Source organism: Sorex fumeus, unplaced genomic scaffold (genome assembly GCF_029834395.1).
Source record: "Sorex fumeus unplaced genomic scaffold, SorFum_2.1 ptg000098l, whole genome shotgun sequence".
NCBI lineage: Eukaryota > Metazoa > Chordata > Mammalia > Eulipotyphla > Soricidae > Sorex > Sorex fumeus.
The window spans coordinates 88,593,524-88,613,885 of NW_026606155.1; the positions used below are offsets into that span (position 1 = coordinate 88,593,524).

The 20,362-nt window shown below is 43.1% G+C and overlaps 2 protein-coding genes and 1 non-coding gene across 3 annotated transcripts in view; 2 read left to right on the forward strand and 1 right to left on the reverse strand.

Moving 5' to 3' along the window:
* The window catches only part of PATL2 (PAT1 homolog 2), a 29,843-nt gene extending 17,632 nt beyond the window's left edge, over positions 1–12,211 (reverse strand). The window contains 2 exon segments of the mRNA XM_056133980.1: positions 10,525–10,544; positions 12,072–12,211. Of these exon segments, the coding sequence (XP_055989955.1) occupies positions 10,525–10,544; positions 12,072–12,211 (160 nt within the window).
* Positions 12,141–18,729, forward strand: B2M (beta-2-microglobulin). Its single transcript, XM_056134389.1, has 4 exons — positions 12,141–12,276; positions 16,175–16,450; positions 17,071–17,098; positions 18,339–18,729. The coding sequence occupies exons 1-3, from the start codon at positions 12,210–12,212 to the stop codon at positions 17,082–17,084; spliced, it is 357 nt and encodes a 118-aa protein (XP_055990364.1). The 5' UTR covers positions 12,141–12,209; the 3' UTR covers positions 17,085–17,098; positions 18,339–18,729.
* Positions 17,785–17,924, forward strand: LOC130042231 (small nucleolar RNA SNORA29). The gene has a single exon (XR_008795179.1). It is a non-coding gene; the product is annotated as a small nucleolar RNA SNORA29 (small nucleolar RNA).
* Positions 18,730–20,362: the final 1,633 nt, after the last annotated feature.

Consider the following 20,362-nt stretch of genomic DNA (forward strand, 5'->3'; position numbering starts at 1 on the left):
CAGGGTAGGTTCCAGGAGACTGGTGAGGAAGAGTGAGTATCCTTCACTTTAAAAAATGAGTGGGGGGGGGGGGGGGAGTTTATGGTGCCGCCCACAGGTCAATCTGTACCTGTGAGGCAAGTGCATCAGCAACCTGATGGTGCCTATAGACTTCCAGATACCCCAAAATTTCTGCTGTGCTTTGGCTAGACCCCAAAAACTTGGGGCAAAGTTTACCAAGAAAGTAAACGGCCAAAAGTTAGGTATGTGGGAAACACACCCACAAACCACCTCCAGCTCAGCTATATAATTGGAGGCAAGGCCTCTTTGGTTCCTGATTGAACTGCTTAATGGACATGATCCCAGAGACTCAGAAACGAATCTCAGAACCCAGTGGCTTTAGGTAAAAATGCGTCTGGTCTCTGCAGTAGGCTACCGGTGCTGGGCCAACCCAGGTGGGAATAGGTTTCGTGCCTTGGCACCGGTCCTGTCCTCCCCATTCCAATGAGACCCTGTGGACAATCAGATTGGGGCCTGCAGTAACGAGACACGCAGAGCCTCACGGGATGGGGGTGGAGCCGGTTCTGTCCTCCACAGCCCAATGAGACCCCAAGTCATCGCCCACGAATGGTCTCTCTGGCTCCTGATCAAGCTGCGTAATGGCCATGATACCAGAGACCCAGAAACAAATCTCGAAACCCAGCGGCTTTTGGCAGAAATGCATCTGAACCCCGCAGTAGGTTACTATCACTGGGTCACCCCAGGGTGGAAAGGGTGTTGTCACTCTGCCTCTCCCCCTTGGCGGCTCGGTGGCTGTCATCCTCCAGAGGCCATTGAACAGTCAGGCTTGGGCCTGCAGTGACAAAACTTGTTGGGCCTCACGGGATGGGGGTGGAGCCGGTCCTGTCCTCCGCAACCCAATGAGACCCCAAATCGTCGCCCACGAACAGCCTCTCTGGCTCCTGATCAAGCTGCTTAATGGCTATGATCCCAGAGACTCAGAAACAAATCTCGAAACCCAGCGGCTTTTGGCAGTAATGCGTCTGGACCCCACAGTAGGTTACTGTTGCTGGGCCACCCCAGGGGCCAAAGGGTGTTGTCCCTTTGCCCACTTCCCCCTGGCGGCTCATTGCCGTCATCCTCCAGAGTCCATTGGACAGTCAAGTTTGGGCCCACAGTGACGAGACATTTTGGGCCTCACGGTATGGAGGTGGAGCCGGTCCTGTCCTCCCCACCCCGACAAGACCCCAAGTCATCACCCATGAACAGCCTCTCTGGCTCCTGATCAACCTGCTTAACGGCCATGATCCAAGAGATTCAGAAACAAATCTCAAAACCCAGTAGCGTTTGGCAGAAATTTGTCCAGACCCCGCAGTAGGTTACTGTTGCAGGGCCACCCCAGGGTGGAAAGGGTGTTGTCTCTCCGCCTGCTCCCTCTAGGCAGCTCGGTGGCCACCATCCTCCAGAAGCCACTGGACATTCAGGTTTGGGCCGTCAGTGACGAGACACACGGGATCTCATGGGATGGGAGTGGAGCTGGCCCTTTCCTCCCTGTCCCAACGAGACCCCGAGTCACCGTTTATGAACGGCCTTTCTGGCTCCTGATCAAGCTGCTTAACAGCCATGATCCCAGAGACTCAGGAGCAAATTTCAGAAACCAGCAGGTTTTGGCAGAAATCCCTCCAGATTTAAGTGTTAAAATTTTGGAATTTCAAAATCTCACGGCCACTACTGCAGCCAGGTGACATCATACATTATTCATAACCAGCAATAGAAAACAAATTGTCTACTGTTGCCTTTTCAGCAGAGCTGAGTGTTGGGGTAAAATCTCAAATAATAATGATGGGTCTGGTGTCAAAATATTGACTGTGATCAAAGTAGAGAGAGAGTAATGTGGAAATCATCTGCCCCACAGGTAGAGGGAGGGTGTGGGATGGGGGTATACTGGGGTTGTTGGGGGTGGAGAATGGGCACTGGTGAAGGTACGGGTGTTTCATTGTATGACCGAGACTTAGACCCGAAAGCTTTGTAACTGCTCTCACGGTGATTCAATAAATAAAATTATAAAAAATTTAAAGAAAAGGTAAGGTGGAGTTCATGCCCAATTCAATCAGCTAATCAGTGGCTGAATAAATAGCAGTACTCCTACATAAAAAAGAAAAAAAATCAGTGGTAAGGGGCTGGAGCAATAACACAGCGGGCATGGCGTTTACCTTGCATGTGGCCGACCCGGGTTCAATTCCCAGCATCCCATCTGGTCCTCCAAGCACCACCAGGAGTAATTCCTGAGTGCAGAGCCAGGACTAACCCCTGAGCATGGCCGGGTGTGACCCAAACAGCAAAAAAATAATAATGATGAGTGGGAAGCCCTAGGCTCTGAGCAAGCTAGCTTTAGGAAGGCATATGTACCTCAGGCTCTGAAGCCCAGAAATTCTAGCCCACACAAAAGGGTGTGTGTGTACTCTGTCTAATTACAGGTAAACTTAATTTTGAAAAGGCAAATATTTATACTAGGCTCCTGAAACCTAATGTGATAGTTCTGCAAAAGCTGGATAAACTAGTGTTTTTAAAAACATATTTATTTTATTGAGGTTACATTAAATGTTAACGTTAAAACAACAGCATTAATTTTTCTGGTTTTGGTGCGCAATGCTACTGAACTTTCACTAAAATCAAAGTTCCTAAGACTCTCTCTCTCTCTCTCTCTCTCTCTCTCTCTCTCTCTCTCTCATAGGATTGTGTTTCGGTTTGACTTGGGGATATTTTTTCTTTGCTTTGTTTGGGTTTGGGGCCAAACTCAATAATGCTCAGGACTTACTCTTGGCTCTGTGCTCTGGGATCACTCTGGCAGGGCTCTGGGGACCATATGTGATGCCAGGGATTGAAATGAGTCAGCCATGTGCAACGCAAGCATTCTACCTACTGTACTATCTCACCGCCCCTCACCTCCTGCTCTCCCTCCCAACAGGTTTCCCCATTCTTTCACTGCCACTACCATGCTGGGTAAGCCTCAGTTGGCACTACAATTTCTAGTGAAATTGTCTATTTCACAGATACCCCATGCCAATTGGGCGAAACCACTCCTGCTCTACCCACAATTCCGAGTGTTTCAAGGGGAGCAAGAATTTCAAGAAGATTACACTAGTTTCCAGGACAACAATGTCCCAACATTTTAGCTTCCTTCATGGGCTTCTTTCCCTCCCTCCCTCCTTCCTTCCTTCCTTTCTCCCTCCCTCCCTCCCTCCCTCCCTCCTTCCTTCCTCCCTCCCTCCCTCCCTCTTTTCCTCCCTTCCCTTCCCTTCCCTTCCCTTCCCTTCCCTTCCCTTCCCTTTTCCTCCCTTCCCTTCCCTTCCCTTCCCTTCCCTTCCTTTCCCTTCCCTTCCTTTCCCTTCCCTTCCTTCCTCAAACCCATTTTTCTAATCTCAGTGCTCAAGTGCTCATCATAATTTTAGTCATTAAATAAACAATTACTGATCACTTTGCTAGGTAAAATTCTCCTTTTTCAGATTCTGTGTGTGTATGGGTGGGGGAGGGGTATTTTGGTTTGGGGGTCACATCCAGTGGTGCTGAGGGACATTTGGTGTTGAGAACTGAACTTGGGTCTCCTTCCACCAAGCATGTGCTCTAATTGCCTTAAATGCTGTACTGTTGTTCTGGCCTCTCACATGCCATATTTGTGCTCCAGCTCTTGGAGCTGTTTCTGTCTCCTAAAATTTAAATTAAAGGTCTTGTAATTTTTATCCTTTAAAATCATACATGTTGTCTAAACTTTGAGTAAGCTCTCCCACTAGGGAAAATACTTTCCCAAAGGAGCTTTTAGACTTTGGTGTATTGGTCTATAAATAGGTAATGACATCCAGAAAGAAACTATTGGTCTATAAATGGATAATGATTCCCAGAAAGAGGACTTTAGTACCTCTTTAATTTAGAAAAACTGTGCAGGGTTTATTCTTGCCCATGATGCAAGTGTCAATAGAGCTGGTTTTTTTCTTTTGTTCATCTTTTATAGTAGTGATTTTAAAAATTGTTTCCACCCAGGCACTCAACAGTTCCCTGAGGGCCACCACCACTGGGTGCAAATCTTCAAGCATAAAGCTCAGAGTAGTCACTGAGCACTGTCTGGTATAGCCAGAAAACAAACAAGCAAGCAAAAAAATAAATAGAAAGTTTTTCCACATATTTTCTGATTGATGAAAATTATATTCATTATGAAAAGTTTAGGCAGTATAGATGACTTTAAAGAATAAAAATTACAAGACCTTTAATTTAAATTTTAGGAGAGGGAAACAGCTCCAAGAGCTGGAGCACAAAAATGGCATGTGAGGGTCAGAGCAATAGTACAGCAGTTAGGCACATGCCTTGCACATGGCCAACCTGGGTTTGATCCCTGGCATCCTATATGGTCCCCCAGCACCACCATGAGTAATTACTGAGCACAGAGCCAGAAGTAACTCCTGAATATCTCTGGTTGTGCCTCCCCCTCAGAAAATCCCCCATATATGGCTCTCCTTCAATCCCTGTCACTAAATGGGTCCTCACTACCACTGATAGCCCTGGTGGCCCCTGAACACCAGAGGCACGGCTGGCACCACACAGCATTGCTGAGTGAACAACAAACTGTCATATCTGTACTGGTAAGTGAGTGATCCCTGGTTTTCCCAAACAGTGCAGGGGAGATCACCCCAAGTTAAATTTACCATGTACAGTGTTTGTTTCCAGACATTCTCTGTTCAAGTACATATATAAATACAGATATTTATTTACATAAAGATGTAGTCATTTTACAGACCAAACATGATTGTCACCCATTGCCTCTTTTGCAACCCACAACACCTAATAAGAGAGAGAGAACAAAAGGGAATGCCCTGCCACAGAGGCAGGGTGGGATGGGGGGGTGGGGGGGGTGGGAGGGATACTGGGATCCGTGGTGGTAGGAAATGGGCACTGGTGTAGGGATGGGTATTTGATCATTGTATAATCAAAACCCAAGCACAAAAATGTGTAAGTCTGTAACTGTACCTCATGATGTCTCACTATTAAAAATTTAAAAAAATAGATGTAGTCATTTTGGGGTTGGAGCAATAATACAGAGAGTAGGGCATTAACCTTACATAAAGCCAAGCTGGGTTTGATTCCGGATATCCCTTATGGTCCCCCTGATAACCAACAGAAGTAATTCCTGACTGTAGAGCCAGGACCACTGAGCAAAGTGGACGTGGCCCAAAAACAAAAACAAAAACAAAGGTGTAGTCATTTTGCATATATTTCTTTGAAATCAGCCTTTTAATTTAACTCTATCATGAATAAAAAAGAAATAGCTATACTAAAAGGGATCTATGTAAGTTTTCCAAGCTTTTATATACTATTTTACAATATTTTCCTTTAAAAAATTCCAATTCTGTATTGGAATGGTGCCCAGATTTTTCCTCTTTTATTCCATCCTCACATAATAAAGAGGCTCTTTGGAGACTGTACAGTTTGTGTGAGGCAAACATGATAACCACTACACTACAGAAACTACTACTTATTTGTGCTCTGAGGTTGCTCTAGCCCTTCCACAGTGGTGTTCTCAGGGTACAAACTATGTCATCCTAGGGATTGAGTTCAAAGCATACACTCAGTTCTTTGATTTCTCTCTTCCCACCCTAAACTTTTTTTCCCTCACTGTTGTAACAAATTATGGCAAACTTGGTGGCATAGAACAACACAATTTACCACTTTAGGATTCTGTAAGTCAGAAATTCAACATAACTCTCCTGGGGTTAAGAGTAAGGCAGTGCTGTTTTCCTTTGTGGAAACTAGGGAAGAATCTGCATTCTTACCTCCAACTTCTAAATATGTCCACATTTCCTTACTCATACCAGTTCCTTCTTTCATTTTCAAAGCTAGCATGTTACATTCTTCTGGCCATTTTCTGAAGTTATATCTTCCTCCATCACCAGGAAATGTTCTCTTCTTTATTTTAAAGCAACCATACATTACGTTGAGTTTACACAAACTATTCCTGATATTCTCCCCATCTCAAGGTTTTTAATCTTAATCACATGTGTATAAATTCTCTTGTTGCCATGTTACCTAAATTTATTACCATATAAGGAAACATTCACAAGTTCTAGAAATCATGACACATAACATATTGTGAGGGAGGGAGGCATTATTCTGCCTAAGAGATGGTTTGGAGAAGAATTACAATTACTACTAATAAGCCAGTTCTGTATATACATATATGGAAAACATCTACACGATACGGTTTTTGTTCTATTTTGTTCTGTTTGGTTTTTTGGGTCACACTTCCCCATGCTTACTTCTGTCTCTACACTCAGGAATTAATCCTAAAGGGGGATTAATATGGGATGCTCGGGGGACCATGTGGGATGCCAGGGATAGAACACAGCTGAGCTACATGCAAGGTAAACATCCTACCCTTTGCATTATTGCTCCTGCCCACAACAGATATTTTAAGGAAAGTAAGTTTAAAAAATAAAGATAATAAAGCAAAATTGGTTCAAACAAAAGGGGGGAACACATTAAAAAATTTTTTAAAAGTACAAAAACGTTTTAAGTTTGAGACCAGGGAGACAGTCAGTCCAAGAGTAAACTGCTTGGTTTGCATACAGCCCACCTGGATTTGATCCCGAACTGCAGACTGTTCCAGAACCACTGCAAGAAGATAACTCTGAGCAGTAGTCAAGGTATCAAGAAATATAAGGATTGTGAGTTAGTGATTTTTCTTTATTTAATTTTTATCATTATTATTATTATAACTGTTACAGATTTCAATATAGATCAAATTGCCATGAATGAGTTTGCTTAAAAAATAATTTATCACTTATAAAATGAGCAACAAGTCTACATTTTATTTATTTATTTATTTATTTGCTTTTTGGGTCACACTGGCGATGCACAGGGGCCACTCCTGGCTCTGCACTCAGGAGTCACTCCTGGCGGTGCTCAGGGGACCATATGGGATGCTGGGAATCGAACCCGGGTCGGCCACGTGCGAGGCAAACGCCCTACCCACTGTGCTATCTCTCCATCCCAACAAGTCTACATTTTAAAAACAAATGGATAGCAAAATCTGAGATAGTTTTGCACTCTCTTCTGATCCCAAAGAATTTGAGTGGGTGAGGTAGACATACACCACCACCTACCCCTAGAAGTATGCAGATGAGAGATTTTTAAATAAGCACACATGCACAGAACTAGGAAGATAGTATAGCAGGTGAGGTGCTTGCTTGACAGGTGACCAAGTAGGGTTCGATCCCATATGGTTTCCAGAGCCTTCCAGGAGTAAGCCAATGAGCACAGCCAGGTGTGGGCGTGACCCAAAATTAAAACCAAACAAAAATAAACAAATAAGCACACATGCAGCATTTAATGAAGGGAAGAAGTTCCAACAACCGAAATCACTCTATGCATATTTATTGTCCTTTCTTTCCCTTCCTTTTCTTTCTCTGTCTCTGTTCCCCCCATGCACTTGCACTCCCTCCTTGTTTAGCCCTATTGTACCTCTGGGTGTAGCTTTAAAAAACAAACAAAGGTAAAGGTAAAGGTAAAGGCCCTCCTGTTGTTCATAGATTTGCTTGAGCGGGCTCAGTTACATCTCCATTGGAGATTTTGTTGTTACTGTGTTTGGCATATCGAATACGTCACGGATGGCTTGCCAGGCTCTGCCGTGCGGGCGAGTTTTAAAAAATTGGCTTTTTATTAAACAGTTCTTTCTGGTTTCTTTGCTATCTTCTTTTATGCAAAAAGTTTAGAAAAGATCCAAAATATCAGGAAATAGAGGACATAAGAAGTAATATAAATGTGATATAACAGGAGATAACCAGAAAGGATGTCACTCATTGGCTAGAGGCAAGTGTCAGCTAAGAAAGCTGCAAAGTGAGAAGCCGGGGCTTAGAGGAATATGCTGGAAAGGGAAAAGGATCTTTGTAGGAGAGTCTAGATTTTTACTAGTGCTACATTGGAATCCATGTTAGAACTCTGGTTTTCAGTAAGAGTTGGAATGAGGACCTGAGATAAAGACTCATTTGGGGTTAAACACCAATGAAGGAGGCTGTCAGTCACATAGTTACTGGCTGATATGTTCTTCAGGGACTGTGCCCAGCCCTCCACTTTTGTTGTACCCACACTGTGAGAAGTATTAAGTTTCAGCAATTATCTAACCTACCTCTCCATCTAAGCCAACAATTGATGCCACCTCTAATTCTTTTTAGACTTTTAGTGGATGCTGTGATCTAAACAGACTATTATAGTTAGTCTTTATATTTATTTTTTTTCTCCTTCCAACTGTATACAATATACATCAACAGAGGAATAGGCACCAAAAATTAATGGTGGTTTATGAAGGGTAGAGAGAAAAATAAGAGCACTTTCACTTTTGTTCAGTACATCGGCATTTTGCATCTTTACAATGGGCCTACATGAATGCACTGGGTTTATAATGAAAATGAATGCTGTAAACTATTAGTTTTACTGAAAAGAGGATTTGAGAGAAATTAGTGTTCATTTACTTAGAAAGCAAGATAATTTTTACTGAATGGAATTTACTTAGAAAGACATGAGGGGAGAGAGGAATGTTTGTATGTTCAAGAGAGAACACAGGCATCCACACAGTGGAAAAAGAGAGAGAAAAAAGACAGAGAGAGACAGAGAGAGAGCCAGAGAGACAAAGGACAGAGACACAGAGAGAGAGAGAGAGGTATTCAAGGAAGAACATGGGCTTGGGAAGGAAACAGGAAATTAGTATTTCATATATCTATACTGCTTATATTTTGTCATTTTTATATGATTTCCCCAATAAAAATAAGTTGGCAACAGGTATTTGTTTACACACAAAATGCCCATGAGACAGAGATAACTCATCAACCTCATATTTAACATAAAAATGCTATAAAATTTATGCACAAGTTTTTGAATAGCTATATGCTTTTATTTTCTCTTGAATAAGTACCAAGAAGTGGTATGGCTGAATTATAATGAAGAGGATATGTTTAACTTTTTAAAAAGCTGTCAACCTATTTTCCAAAGCAGTTGTACCATTTTACAACCCCACTAGAAGAGTGTGAGAGTTCCACTTCTTCTATTTTCTTGAAAATACCTACCATTTTGAATAAATATCCATTGTAAACAATTTTTGGAAAGAGGACTGGAATGATAGTACAGCAGGTAGGGTGTTTGCCTTGCATACGTCTGACCCGGGTTCGATCCCCGGCATCCCGTATAGTCCCCTGAGCACTGCCAGGAGTAACTTCTGAGTGCAGAGCCAGGAGGAACCCCTGAGCATTGCACAGTGTGACCAAAAAAAGCAACAACAAAAAAATTTAGGAAATAAATATATGAGGGAATCCACCTTTTTAATACCACTACTGTGAGATGACACAAATCGATATGTGGGTAGATTTTTTTTTAGGTGTTTTCCCTACTAAGCAAATAATTCTCTATGTCTCTGTCTCTGTCTCCCTATCTCTCTGTCGTTCTCTGACTCTCTCTGTTTCTCTCTCTCTGTTTTTTTTTCTAACTAAAGTAAAAGTTTTAGGAGACCAGGAAGATAACTCAGAAGACTGAAGCACACACTTTGCAGATGAGAGCTTCAGATGTGGTCCCTGATACCACACAGGCCCTGGAGCACTGCTGGGATTGACCCCATGCACCAACCAACAACAGGTTTTTTAATTTGTTTGCTTTTTAGTATTTTGGGGCCACACTCACCTGTGCTCAGAGCTTACCTCCTGGCTCTGTGCTCAAGGCTAATTCCTGGTGGGGCTTAGGGGCCTATATGTGGTACTGGGGATCAAACCTGGATCAGCTGTGTGCAAGGCAAGCTCCCTACCTGCTGTACTATCTGTTTAGCACCTCATTAATTACATTTTTAAAAAATTTTCTTCTAAAAATAGATCAAAATCTATTTTAATGAAAATTTTTAACAAAAATTCTTGCCTTTTGCTGGAATAGAGAAGGGATCACTAAGAAAAAGATGGCTGGCGGAATCGGTTGGGATGGGAGATGTGCACAGAAAGTAGATAAAGGACCGAACATGATAACCTCTCAGGGTCTGTACTGCAAACCATAATGCCCAAAAGTAGAGAGAGATTATGGGGAATCATGTCTGCCACGGAGGCAGGGAGCGGTGAGAAACGGGGGGGTATACCGGGGATATTGGTGGTGGGGAATGTGCACTGGTGGAGGGAGGGTGTTTGATCATTGTGTGATTGTAACTCAAACATGAAAGCTTGTAACTATCAATAATTCAATAAAATAACTGACAGTAATTCAATAAAATTTAAAAAAAATTTGCCTTTTAAATTAACCGTAACTCTTTAGCTTTTGTCAGTACAATCAGGCAATAATTAAGGGAATAATTTTTCAATGCCTTTTGCAAGCTATTTGTTTTTCAGTTTTGAGGCCACACTTGGTGGTATTTGGGGCTACTCTAAGCTCTATATTTTGAGGTCATTCCCAATGGTGCTCAGAGAAACAGGCCCAGGCCTGGATTGAACTGGCTCCAATACCCCCTGGAAACTTAATACCAATAAATATTACCAATAAAGCTGATAAGTAAACTAGATCAAACAAAGACAAAAAAAGGAAAAAAATTTAAAAGAAATAACAACAAAGAAACAATTCAAAACAAAAAGTGAAAAAAGAGAAAAAAATTTAAGAAGAAAAACTAAGTGAACAACATTAGAATTGCAGTATACTTGCTACCCATTATACACAACACAATACGCTAGAAACTGAAACTCCCTGTTTATCTTGTTTCTTTAAATTAGGTGGAGAGAGCATTTCTCTAGTTTTGATTTGGTCTCCAAAATTGGGATTATTAAATAATCTACAGATACATAAAGGAAATTCAGAAAATATTTGTTGTATCCTTGCAGAAGCATAACCCAATTCCCTTCAACAGAAAACTGTGGTGATTTCCAAGATCTCTGCCTCTCCCAAAGCAGCCCCATAGCTAACTTCCTTTCTCACTACTGTACTCTGAGAAGACTCACTCCCTCAACTCAGCCACCCATGATAGTCGAATTTTTTTGTGGGGGGGGGGAAGGGGGATTCCTTTAACTCCAATACCATTTACAAAAAAATCCGGGGCCAGAGTGATAATACAGAGGGTAGGGCGTTTGCCTTGCATGCAGCCAATTCCTGGCATCCAGTAAGGTCCCTTAAGCACCACCAGGATTAATTCCTGGTTGCAGAGCCAGGAGTAACCCCTGAGCATAGCTAGGTGTGGCCCCCAAACAAAAACAAAACAAACACTTCCCCAAAAGAAACTCCCCCAAAATTCTTCCCTGTAGGGGACAGGAAGCAAAATGATCTGTCACACTCTTCCAAGAGTTGTACCATTCCACATTTCTTGTATTTTCCAAGTGTCTGGATAAAACCCCACATTGTCCCCTGGATACCTTGAGGTTAACCTGGACTAAATTTGGTTGTTCAACGAACCCAACCGCCTATTCTTGGATTGAAATTATTAACCGAACTTCTTTCACTTTTGGAGGGAGGGGTAGTTGGCCACATCCCTGGCGGTGCTCAGGGGTTACTCCTGGCTCTAGACTCAGGAATCACTCCTGGTGGTGCCCTGGGATTCCTGAGTTGGGATGCTGGGTTTCGAATCCTCAGCATGTGAGGCAAGCCCCTTACCCACTGCACTATGGCTCCAGCCCTAACCAAACTTCTTGTTGAGCAGGATACCATGGTTCAGCCTGGCACCATGATCCTCTCTCAGTTAATAATCTTTCTGAGTTTCCGGGTTTCCACAAACAGAAACCACCAGGGCCTAGGCTCCCAATTGACTTGAGCATATGGCAAACGAGTCTCTTCGCATCTGGTGAGTGGGGGTGGGGGAGAATCGCTTCACTCATCGTGGGCTCTGTGCGCCAAGAAGCATCCTGCTAGAACTTTTGGGCGGCTGCCCTTCCCCACCCCCACGCCCCACGCACACCCAGATCCGGAGGCGCCAAGTTTCAGACTGCGACCCCACCAGTCCAATCCTGCCTTCAAAGCGCCAGGAGACTTTAGAGGAAAATGAAACTGAAAGCGGGAAAGTCCCGCTTTCCAACCTGGCCAGGCCCCTCCAGCTCGGATACCGATGACGGCGGCCGCAGCCCGCGTTCTGATTGGAGGCTGCCGCGGCTATAAGTGGCGGTTCAGCCCCGGATTCGCGTTGTCGACCGGAGGGCGAGCAGCCGGGAGTCCCCTCGTCGAGGGCTGGGAGATCAGACGCCATGGCCTCGCCCGTGCCTCTCCTCCTGTTGGTGCTCCTCTCTCTGTCGGGACTGGAGGCTGTCAAGCGTGAGTGCCCTCCTTCCTCTCCCGCTCTCCGAACACTCGGTGCACCTTTAGGCACTCTTGGAAGCAGTTCCCCCAGACGCTCGACTTCTTTCCAGGCCAGGGACTGGGCTCGGACCCGGTGTCCGGGTTGGAGGGGCGAGAGGGTGGCCGGAGTGGGGAGGGGTACGGGCCCAAGCTGCACCAGCTTCTGTTTTCCCCTTGGCCGGGCTGGGAGCAGGAGAGGTCGCGCCGGCGGGCTGCGCCAAGGGGCTGACACACTGCAGGGACGCGTGGAAGCGGGAGGCTCTCGGGCTCCTTCGCGGGGCCCCTCACCCCCCGGGCAGCTGCGGGGGAGGGCGGGCTGACTGACGCCCCGAAGCGCGCGACCGGAGGTGCAGACCGCGAAAGGGCGGACACTGAGCTTCGCGCTTCGGAGACATCAGTCGGCGGCGACTCTGGCGCAAAGGCAAGGAGACAGCCGCTTTCTGGCCACGCGATTCGGGTCCCCTTGTTGCTTCCCACGCCGCATAAGTAGCGGGCCCACGAAGGGCAGGAAACGGGCGCTCGCGGAGTGATGGTGGGGTTAGGACTTTCAGTCTTACCGAACCTTTACATTGCAAGTCACTTTTCACAATAGTCACAAGCGCTTCCTGTCAACTCCCGTGCCGAGATGTCCCGTGCTTTCTGTTCTTGACTCTGAAGTGCGCCCACGATGTAAAGCCGATGGTTGTCCTCACCGCTCGCACTGAGCTCGGGCTCAGGGCGTAAATGCAGGCAGTCAGTAGAACCCGAGTGTGGGGGGGGGGGAGGGGACGGGGGGGGGCCTGTTGTGATCGTTGAGTTTTCACCTTCTCGCCTTCCAGTGGGAGAGTTCTCAGAGGCCAGATGGACAGCCCTGGGTCAGCAGTCGTCTCCTGCTTCTCTTGCCCCCAACGGAGGACTTTTCCCTCGTTGGCACTTAGCCTGGTGTCTTCTAAGATGAACTGAGCCTCCACTTTCAGTTTTGAGAATCAAAGGTTTATTCATTTGGGAGGTTGTAAACCACGGATAAAGGTCATCAAAATGGATTACTCAAGTTGCATGTTCAGGACCACACCTAAATAACTAATTAATGAATACCCCATAGTATACTCTCATTTTTTTTCTCACAAACGCTTCTGTGAAGCATTTTCCCACCGTGGGAAAAGGTATTAAATTTATAATTTATTTACGAAACTGGAGCGATAGCACAGCCGGTAGGGCGTTTACCTTGCACATGGCTGGCTGGGGTTTGATTCCTCCGTTCCTCTCCAAGAGCCGGGCAAGCTACGGAGAGTCGTCCCGCACCCCCCTCACCCCCCCCCTCCCAGAACCTGGCAAGCTCCTCATGGCCTATTCCTTATGCCAAAAACAGTAATAAGTCTCACAATGGAGACTTTACTATTGCCAGCTGGAGCAAATCGATGAACAACGAGAGAACAGTGCTATAGTGCTACATTTACAAAACAAAATATAATACCTACACATAATTATTGATATTTGCCAGTGACTACAGATACCCTTATGAAAATAACACAGTGACATTTAAAAAAATTCTGATTTGGCGTGCTGAAAGTAGACTATAGACCAAACATGATGGCCGTTTGGTATCTGTATTACAAACCGTCCATCCAAAAGGACAGAGAGAAAGAGGGAATGTGCCTGCCACAGAGAGGGAATGGGGAGGAGGAGATACTGGGAACATTGGTGGTGGTAAATGAGCACTGGTGGAGGGATGGGTACTCGAACATTGTTAGTCTGAAACGCAATCATGAAAGTTTGTAAGTCTCTAACTGTATCTCACGGTGATTCATTAAAATTTTTTTTAAAAATATTTAAAGGAGGGGCTGGAGAGATAGCACAGCGGGTAGGGCGTTTGCCTTACACGGAGCCAACATGGCTGACACGAGTTCAATTCCTCCGCCCCTCTCCGAGAGCCTGGCAAGCTACCGAGAGTATCTCGACCGCATGGCAAAGCCTGGCAAGCTACCTGTGACGTATTCGATATGCCAAACACAGTAACAAGTCTCACAATGTTACTGGGCCTGCTCGAGCAAATCGATGAACAACGGGAGGTCCGTGACCAATTTAAAAGAAGTTCAAAAAAAAATCCCGATCTCAAAAATTTCCTAAGTAATACATGTCACACATAAACCACTTTTGGAAGATACATAAGAAATGAATAATGCTGATTTCATCTGTGTGTGGAAGAGGGCCTGTTTTTTCCTTCTCCTGTTTAGGTTTTATTTTGTTGTGGACATAAAATTAAATTTTCAGTTAATCTCCGAAAGTCAAGAAACCTCTCCTAAAGTCACAGAGCAAGTCAGTGGCTGAATCCAGTTACACCCAGGCCTGTCTAATCCTTGTTCTCTCTGAAAAGATCACTGTGATTTTCTTGTAAAACCCAGCCTGACTCTTCAAAAAGACTTCCAGACAGTATGAACCTGTACTCTGACATCCTATAATTTATGATGCATGAATTGGGGTGCAAGGGGGTACAGCCAAGGTGCTTAGGTATACTCAGAGGACTATGTGATGCCAGGGATCTAACTACGGTTGGCTGCAGACAAGGAAAACGCCTTAACCACTGTACTTGTCTTGGTCCCTAATGTACTAATGCAAAGAGCTTTCTGATTTAGCTTTATTTTTAACTTTATGGGGGTGGGGGAAATCAGTGCTTCATGGAAACCCGCAGTCCCACTACCAGTGGTGCTAGTGACCTTTTCTTTAATAATAAGGTATTTCTAGAGAGGTACACCTAGTTGGAATGCCTGGTATTTTGCTTATTCCTAATACCCCTTGTCATAGATAAAAAGGTTCCCTGAATATATGTTTATTTTAATTATACACATGGATTAGTGAAGTTTTGTTTAGTAGCAGATGATTCTTTTCATTTGGGATGAAAAATACAGTTTGTCATATTTTCTTTCTATATTTTTATAAATCATCCAATCACACATCCCAATTTTAGAAACCATTATACCATCATATTATGTGATGGTCCCAATATGGTTAGATATCATGGTCAGTTGAGGGTGGAAATTAAAAATCCTCTCTCATGTTCATTATTCCACTTGATCATAATGGAGCATTTCTTCTCTCCAGTTTGCAATAGTCCTTACCATTCCCTGTCATATATACAAAGCCTAATTTACTCATTTATGGTAACTATGTCAACTTCTGTCAGGCATTTAAATTTTGTGTGGGTTTTTTTGTTGTTTTATTTAGTTTTATTTTTGTTTTCTAACTCTTCAAAAAATCATATGGGGATTTTGATCAAGATAAAGAGGTTGTATTTTGTAGAACATACCTTGGTTTAAACAGTTAGGAACCTGAACAAGGTAATATCAGCAACAATGACACCTGCCTTTAATAGAGCAATTGTTGTGTGCCAGGTACCATACTAGACTCATAATACATATTGGGAAGTCAGATGTGTGTGGATATAGGTAGGAGAGCTAAGTGGAAGATACAAAGGAAGTGAAGAGATAAGAGAAAAATGAAAGTACTGAAACAAGGTACTTTCAACAAGGTATCATGAGTCATTTGATGGAACAAATATGGAGGGTATCAGAAGTGAAAAATTAAGATTGTAAAGCAATTTGAGGTCAGATCATATATATTTGAGTGACAGGAAATTTTTATATCTGAGAAGCTATAAAAGGGCCTGTGCAAGGGAGATTATGTGGGAAACAAAATAAATCATGATTATCCCTTAAAATGGAGATAGCCTTTTGGATAAGAAGTATCTTATTTGTTCAGAGTAGAAATGCTCAATTACTATTTTAGGAGAAATGATTATATTTAAATACTTGGTTCTGATATAGTATTACACCAGGGTCACCTCAATTGTACAAACACACTCTGATATTTTTAATTTATCTCTCTATAATGTTTCTAGGTACTCCAAAGATCCAAGTTTATTCTCGCCACCCACCTGAGAATGGAAAACCAAATTTTTTGAATTGCTATGTGTCTGGATTCCATCCACCCCAGATTGAAATCGAATTGCTGAAAAATGGAGAGAAGATGAAGTCAGAACAGTCAGACCTGTCCTTCAGCAAAGATTGGTCTTTCTATGTTCTGACTCATGCTAACTTCACTCCCACTTTTGAAGATGTATTTGTTTGCAAAGTCACTCATGAAACTCTCCCTGAGCCCAAGATTGTTAAGTGGGGTGAGTTCAAGTTCTTTCCTCAGCTGCTATTATTTTTAGCTTAGCCACTATATAAAGCTGGTTTCATATTAAACATTCTTCACACTGTTACATAAACTATGATAAAACATGCATTTAATAAACAAAGAAAAATTTTAAATAAATAAAAATTATTACCAGGGGGAAAATCAGCATGCTGGAATTGATAGGAAATGTTATTAAAGCTCTGGTTAGTGGCACTTGCTGGCACTCTGCTCAGCATGGTTCCTGAAACAGTGGCTTCCTGCAGTGAGAGCAGGGAGCCTCAATAGCACTGATACAAAAGCAGACTTTCTCCCAGTGTTTCTTATCTTATGACTTCTTTGAGCTTTCATGGCATCTCCTAGATACTTGGACCAATGAGTCTATAAAACCTGCTATTCTAGTGCCCTACTCTCCTGGCCTCTTCTATTACTCTGACAGGGATGGGCTCTAAGACTAATAGACAGAGATGGACCCTCCTGGGTAGTTACTAAGCAAGGAGTTTGTGGTCAAAACAGCTAGTTATTCCTGCCTTAATTATAATTGTTTGAAACACTTGTTAATACATAGTATTTAAAAAGTAAAACACTGCTTTATTTTGCCCATTTTCTTTTTCCTAGATCGTGACAACTAACCTGAATCAAGGAGGTGAGTTTCTGTTCCTTAAAAAATGCTTTTCTCAGGACTGGAGAGATAATACAGTAGCTAAGGGAATTGCCCTGTATGTGGCTGACCTGGGTTTGATCCCCAGCACCAATATGGTTCTTCAAGCACTGCCAGGAGTAATCCCTGAGCAAGGCAAGCTGGAAGGAAGGGAGGGAGGGAGGGAGGGAGGAAGGAAGGAAGGAAGGAAGGAAGGAAGGAAGGAAGGAAGGAAGGAAGCTAGCTTTCTGGATTCCTTGTACCATATGGTTCCCCCTTGCATACTGGCAGGGAGGGAGGGAGGGAGGGAGGGAGGGAGGGAGGGAGGAAGGAAGGAAGGAAGGAAGGAAGGAAGGAAGGAAGGAAGGAAGGAAGGAAGGAAGCTAGCTTTCTGGATTCCTTGTACCATATGGTTCCCCCTTGCATACTGGCTATAGCCCTCATGACCACTTGCACTGCTGAGAAGGGTCCCCCTCCTCCAAATACAAAAAAAAAAAAAGGAAATCAAACACAAAAGAATTATTTTTTTTCACTATTTTGTTTCACTATTTTTAACCCTCATAGGTAGGATATTGGTGAGTAGCATTTCAGCAAAAGAGTATACAATGGGGGGGGTAATTTCATCTCCTGTGAAAAGGTGTGAGGAAGTGGTGTGGTGGTCACTCTAACATTGACCCTCTAAAAAGTGCCAGTTTCCCAATTGACTACCACATTTCCCTTTACTAGTTTATTTTAGTGGTTATGCTTATGAGAACTAGTAAAATTGCCATGATCTGAAGAGGGAGAATTTCTTTGTGTCCTCCTCCTCTATGAAATGACTCAACAGAAAAATTAAAAATGGGAGCTCCGAGGGGATGCTGTGCTGTGGCTAACACAGGCAGTTACTCACAAGGTTTTATCTTTCTTCTGTTATTTCTACATTGGACATCTCTAGATCTTTAAAAAAGTAATCACTGTTCAGTGGTAGAGCATCTTCCTCCCAAGTGTGAGTCTACATTTTATCCCTTGCACCAGCCAGGGGTGGGGGGTCAGGAGAACCACTGTCTTCCTTTGAACAGCAGTTGCTTTATTCTTCATCCAGAAAAGAGATGTAGTGCTGCAAATGTCCCATTTCTTTGATCTAGAAAATATTCTGCAGCTGCTTCTTTTACAAATAGTAATTTACACAGCAGAAATTAGATATATATAGTGTTTGTGCTATGTATTCTAAATAACTATTTGCAAATAAAATTTTAATTTTTTTCAGGCTTGATTTGAAGATGCTTCATTTGAACGAATTAATTTTAAATTCTTCTTTCTACTATTGTTATAAATGCTTTTATGCTTTATTTCTGCCAGTCAAGAAATTATATGACGGTTAAAACAAATATCACCTCCTTGATAGTTTTGCTTTGAGCTCTATTCCTCCATGTTTTACCTGTCTGCAGGTAGATCACTTGATGGAATGAAAAGCAGTGTGGCTTTGTGACTGCCTAAGTAATGCTCTGGATTCGATACCTGACACTGGAGGAAATAATTACTTTAAAAAGATAGTTAATCTATGCTTTGAATAAATTTCCAATTTGTATGCATTGCTAAGAATCTCAATGTGAAATTCTGGAAAGATTAAGTAATAAAATTTGTTGTGGAAAAAACTATTTGTTCTATGAAATTCATATTTTCTCTTTTCAAGTCTTAGAGGTGTGATTTTGCATAATATTCACTTATCTATCAGCAATTCAAACAGTGGTAAAATTTGATGTGTTCCATTTCTTATACGTCACTCCCTCTCAAGTTGCTTTGTTTTCAAATAAGAAAATAATCCTTAGATTATTATTCTGTCACTTGGAACAGAATATAAACTTCAGGCAGCAAGATTTCGCTTACAGTGGAAGTGCCTCAGTGATCTGCATATTTTATTTATTTATTTATTTTTTTTTTGTTTCAAAGATAGAGTTTTTATTTATTTATTTAATTTATTTATTTATTTATTGAATCACTGTGGGAAAAGTTACAGAGCTTTCGGGTTTAGGTCTCAGTCATGTAGATACCAAACACATTTCCCGCTACCAATACTCATTTTCAACCCCGAACCCCAATAGACCCCCACCTCCCACCCCTCCCAGTTCTTTGTGAGGCAGATGAGTTCTAGTTAATACTCTATCTACTTTGACTAGATAGATTATTTCGATAGAAGATGCACAATTATTGTTTAGAGTTTACGACCCCCCCCCCCCCAATCAGACATGCTAAAACAGCGTTGTGAAATGATTTGCTTTCTACAACTTGGTTTAAGAATAAAATGATGTCACGCGGTCGCGATAGCGGCCGCGCGGTTTTGAATTTCTGCTATTTTACTTATTGATCCTGGGAGAATTTCTATTAAAAGTTAGCTAGTTAAGAGATTGGTTTCTGTGCCATGGAGTCGTGGCCGTGCCGGAGAGCCGCTCGTGGGGGGCAGCTGGCGACCTCGGTGGGGCGTGGGGGACGGCCCACAAAGCCCCCCTTCCCATGAGGTCCCCGCCGCTCCCCCGAGCCCGGCTCAAACCCGCTTTCCACAAGGCTCCCGTGCGGCCGCCATCTTTCTTTCCAGAGAGGAGCGGGCGGGCTGGTCCGATCTGCATATTTTAGATGAGAAATAGGGTCCAGAGAAATTAGATGATTTAAGGTGACAGATTTGGCTTGTACCCAGAGTTCTTTCCCCAACTCAAGACAAACTGAATGTATAGGCATTAATATTAAGCAAAACTATCTGAAGGATTGGGCTGGAGCGATAGCACAGCGGTAGGGCATTTGCCTTACAAGCGGCCAACATGGCCGACCCGAGTTCGATTCCTCCGCCCCTCTCGGAGAGCCCGGGAAGCTACCGAGAGTATACGATATGCCAGACACAGTAACAACAAAGTCTCCAATGGAGACGTTACTGGGCCCGCTCGAGCAAATCGACGATCAACGGGAGGGCCTTTATAAACTTTACTATCTGAAGGATTAAAGGATTGAATATTTTAGCAAGCAATAGGTGTACTTTGAATGAAACATTTAGATTTTTAAATTTCAAGGCATAGTTTATACATGTTGGCCAACTTTGTACACTTGTTTATTTGTCCAACAATTTGACTTAGCTAAGACTAGGAACTGCCAAGGTAAATAAAACACCACACTGCTCTCACTTTGCTCAGTGTAGCAGAAAGGCAGTTATCAACTCAAACAATTAAAATACAACCTGACAGAGAGTACAACATAAGTATGATAGAAAAATATGTTTAGAGACACTGGTTAGGTGAATGTTAA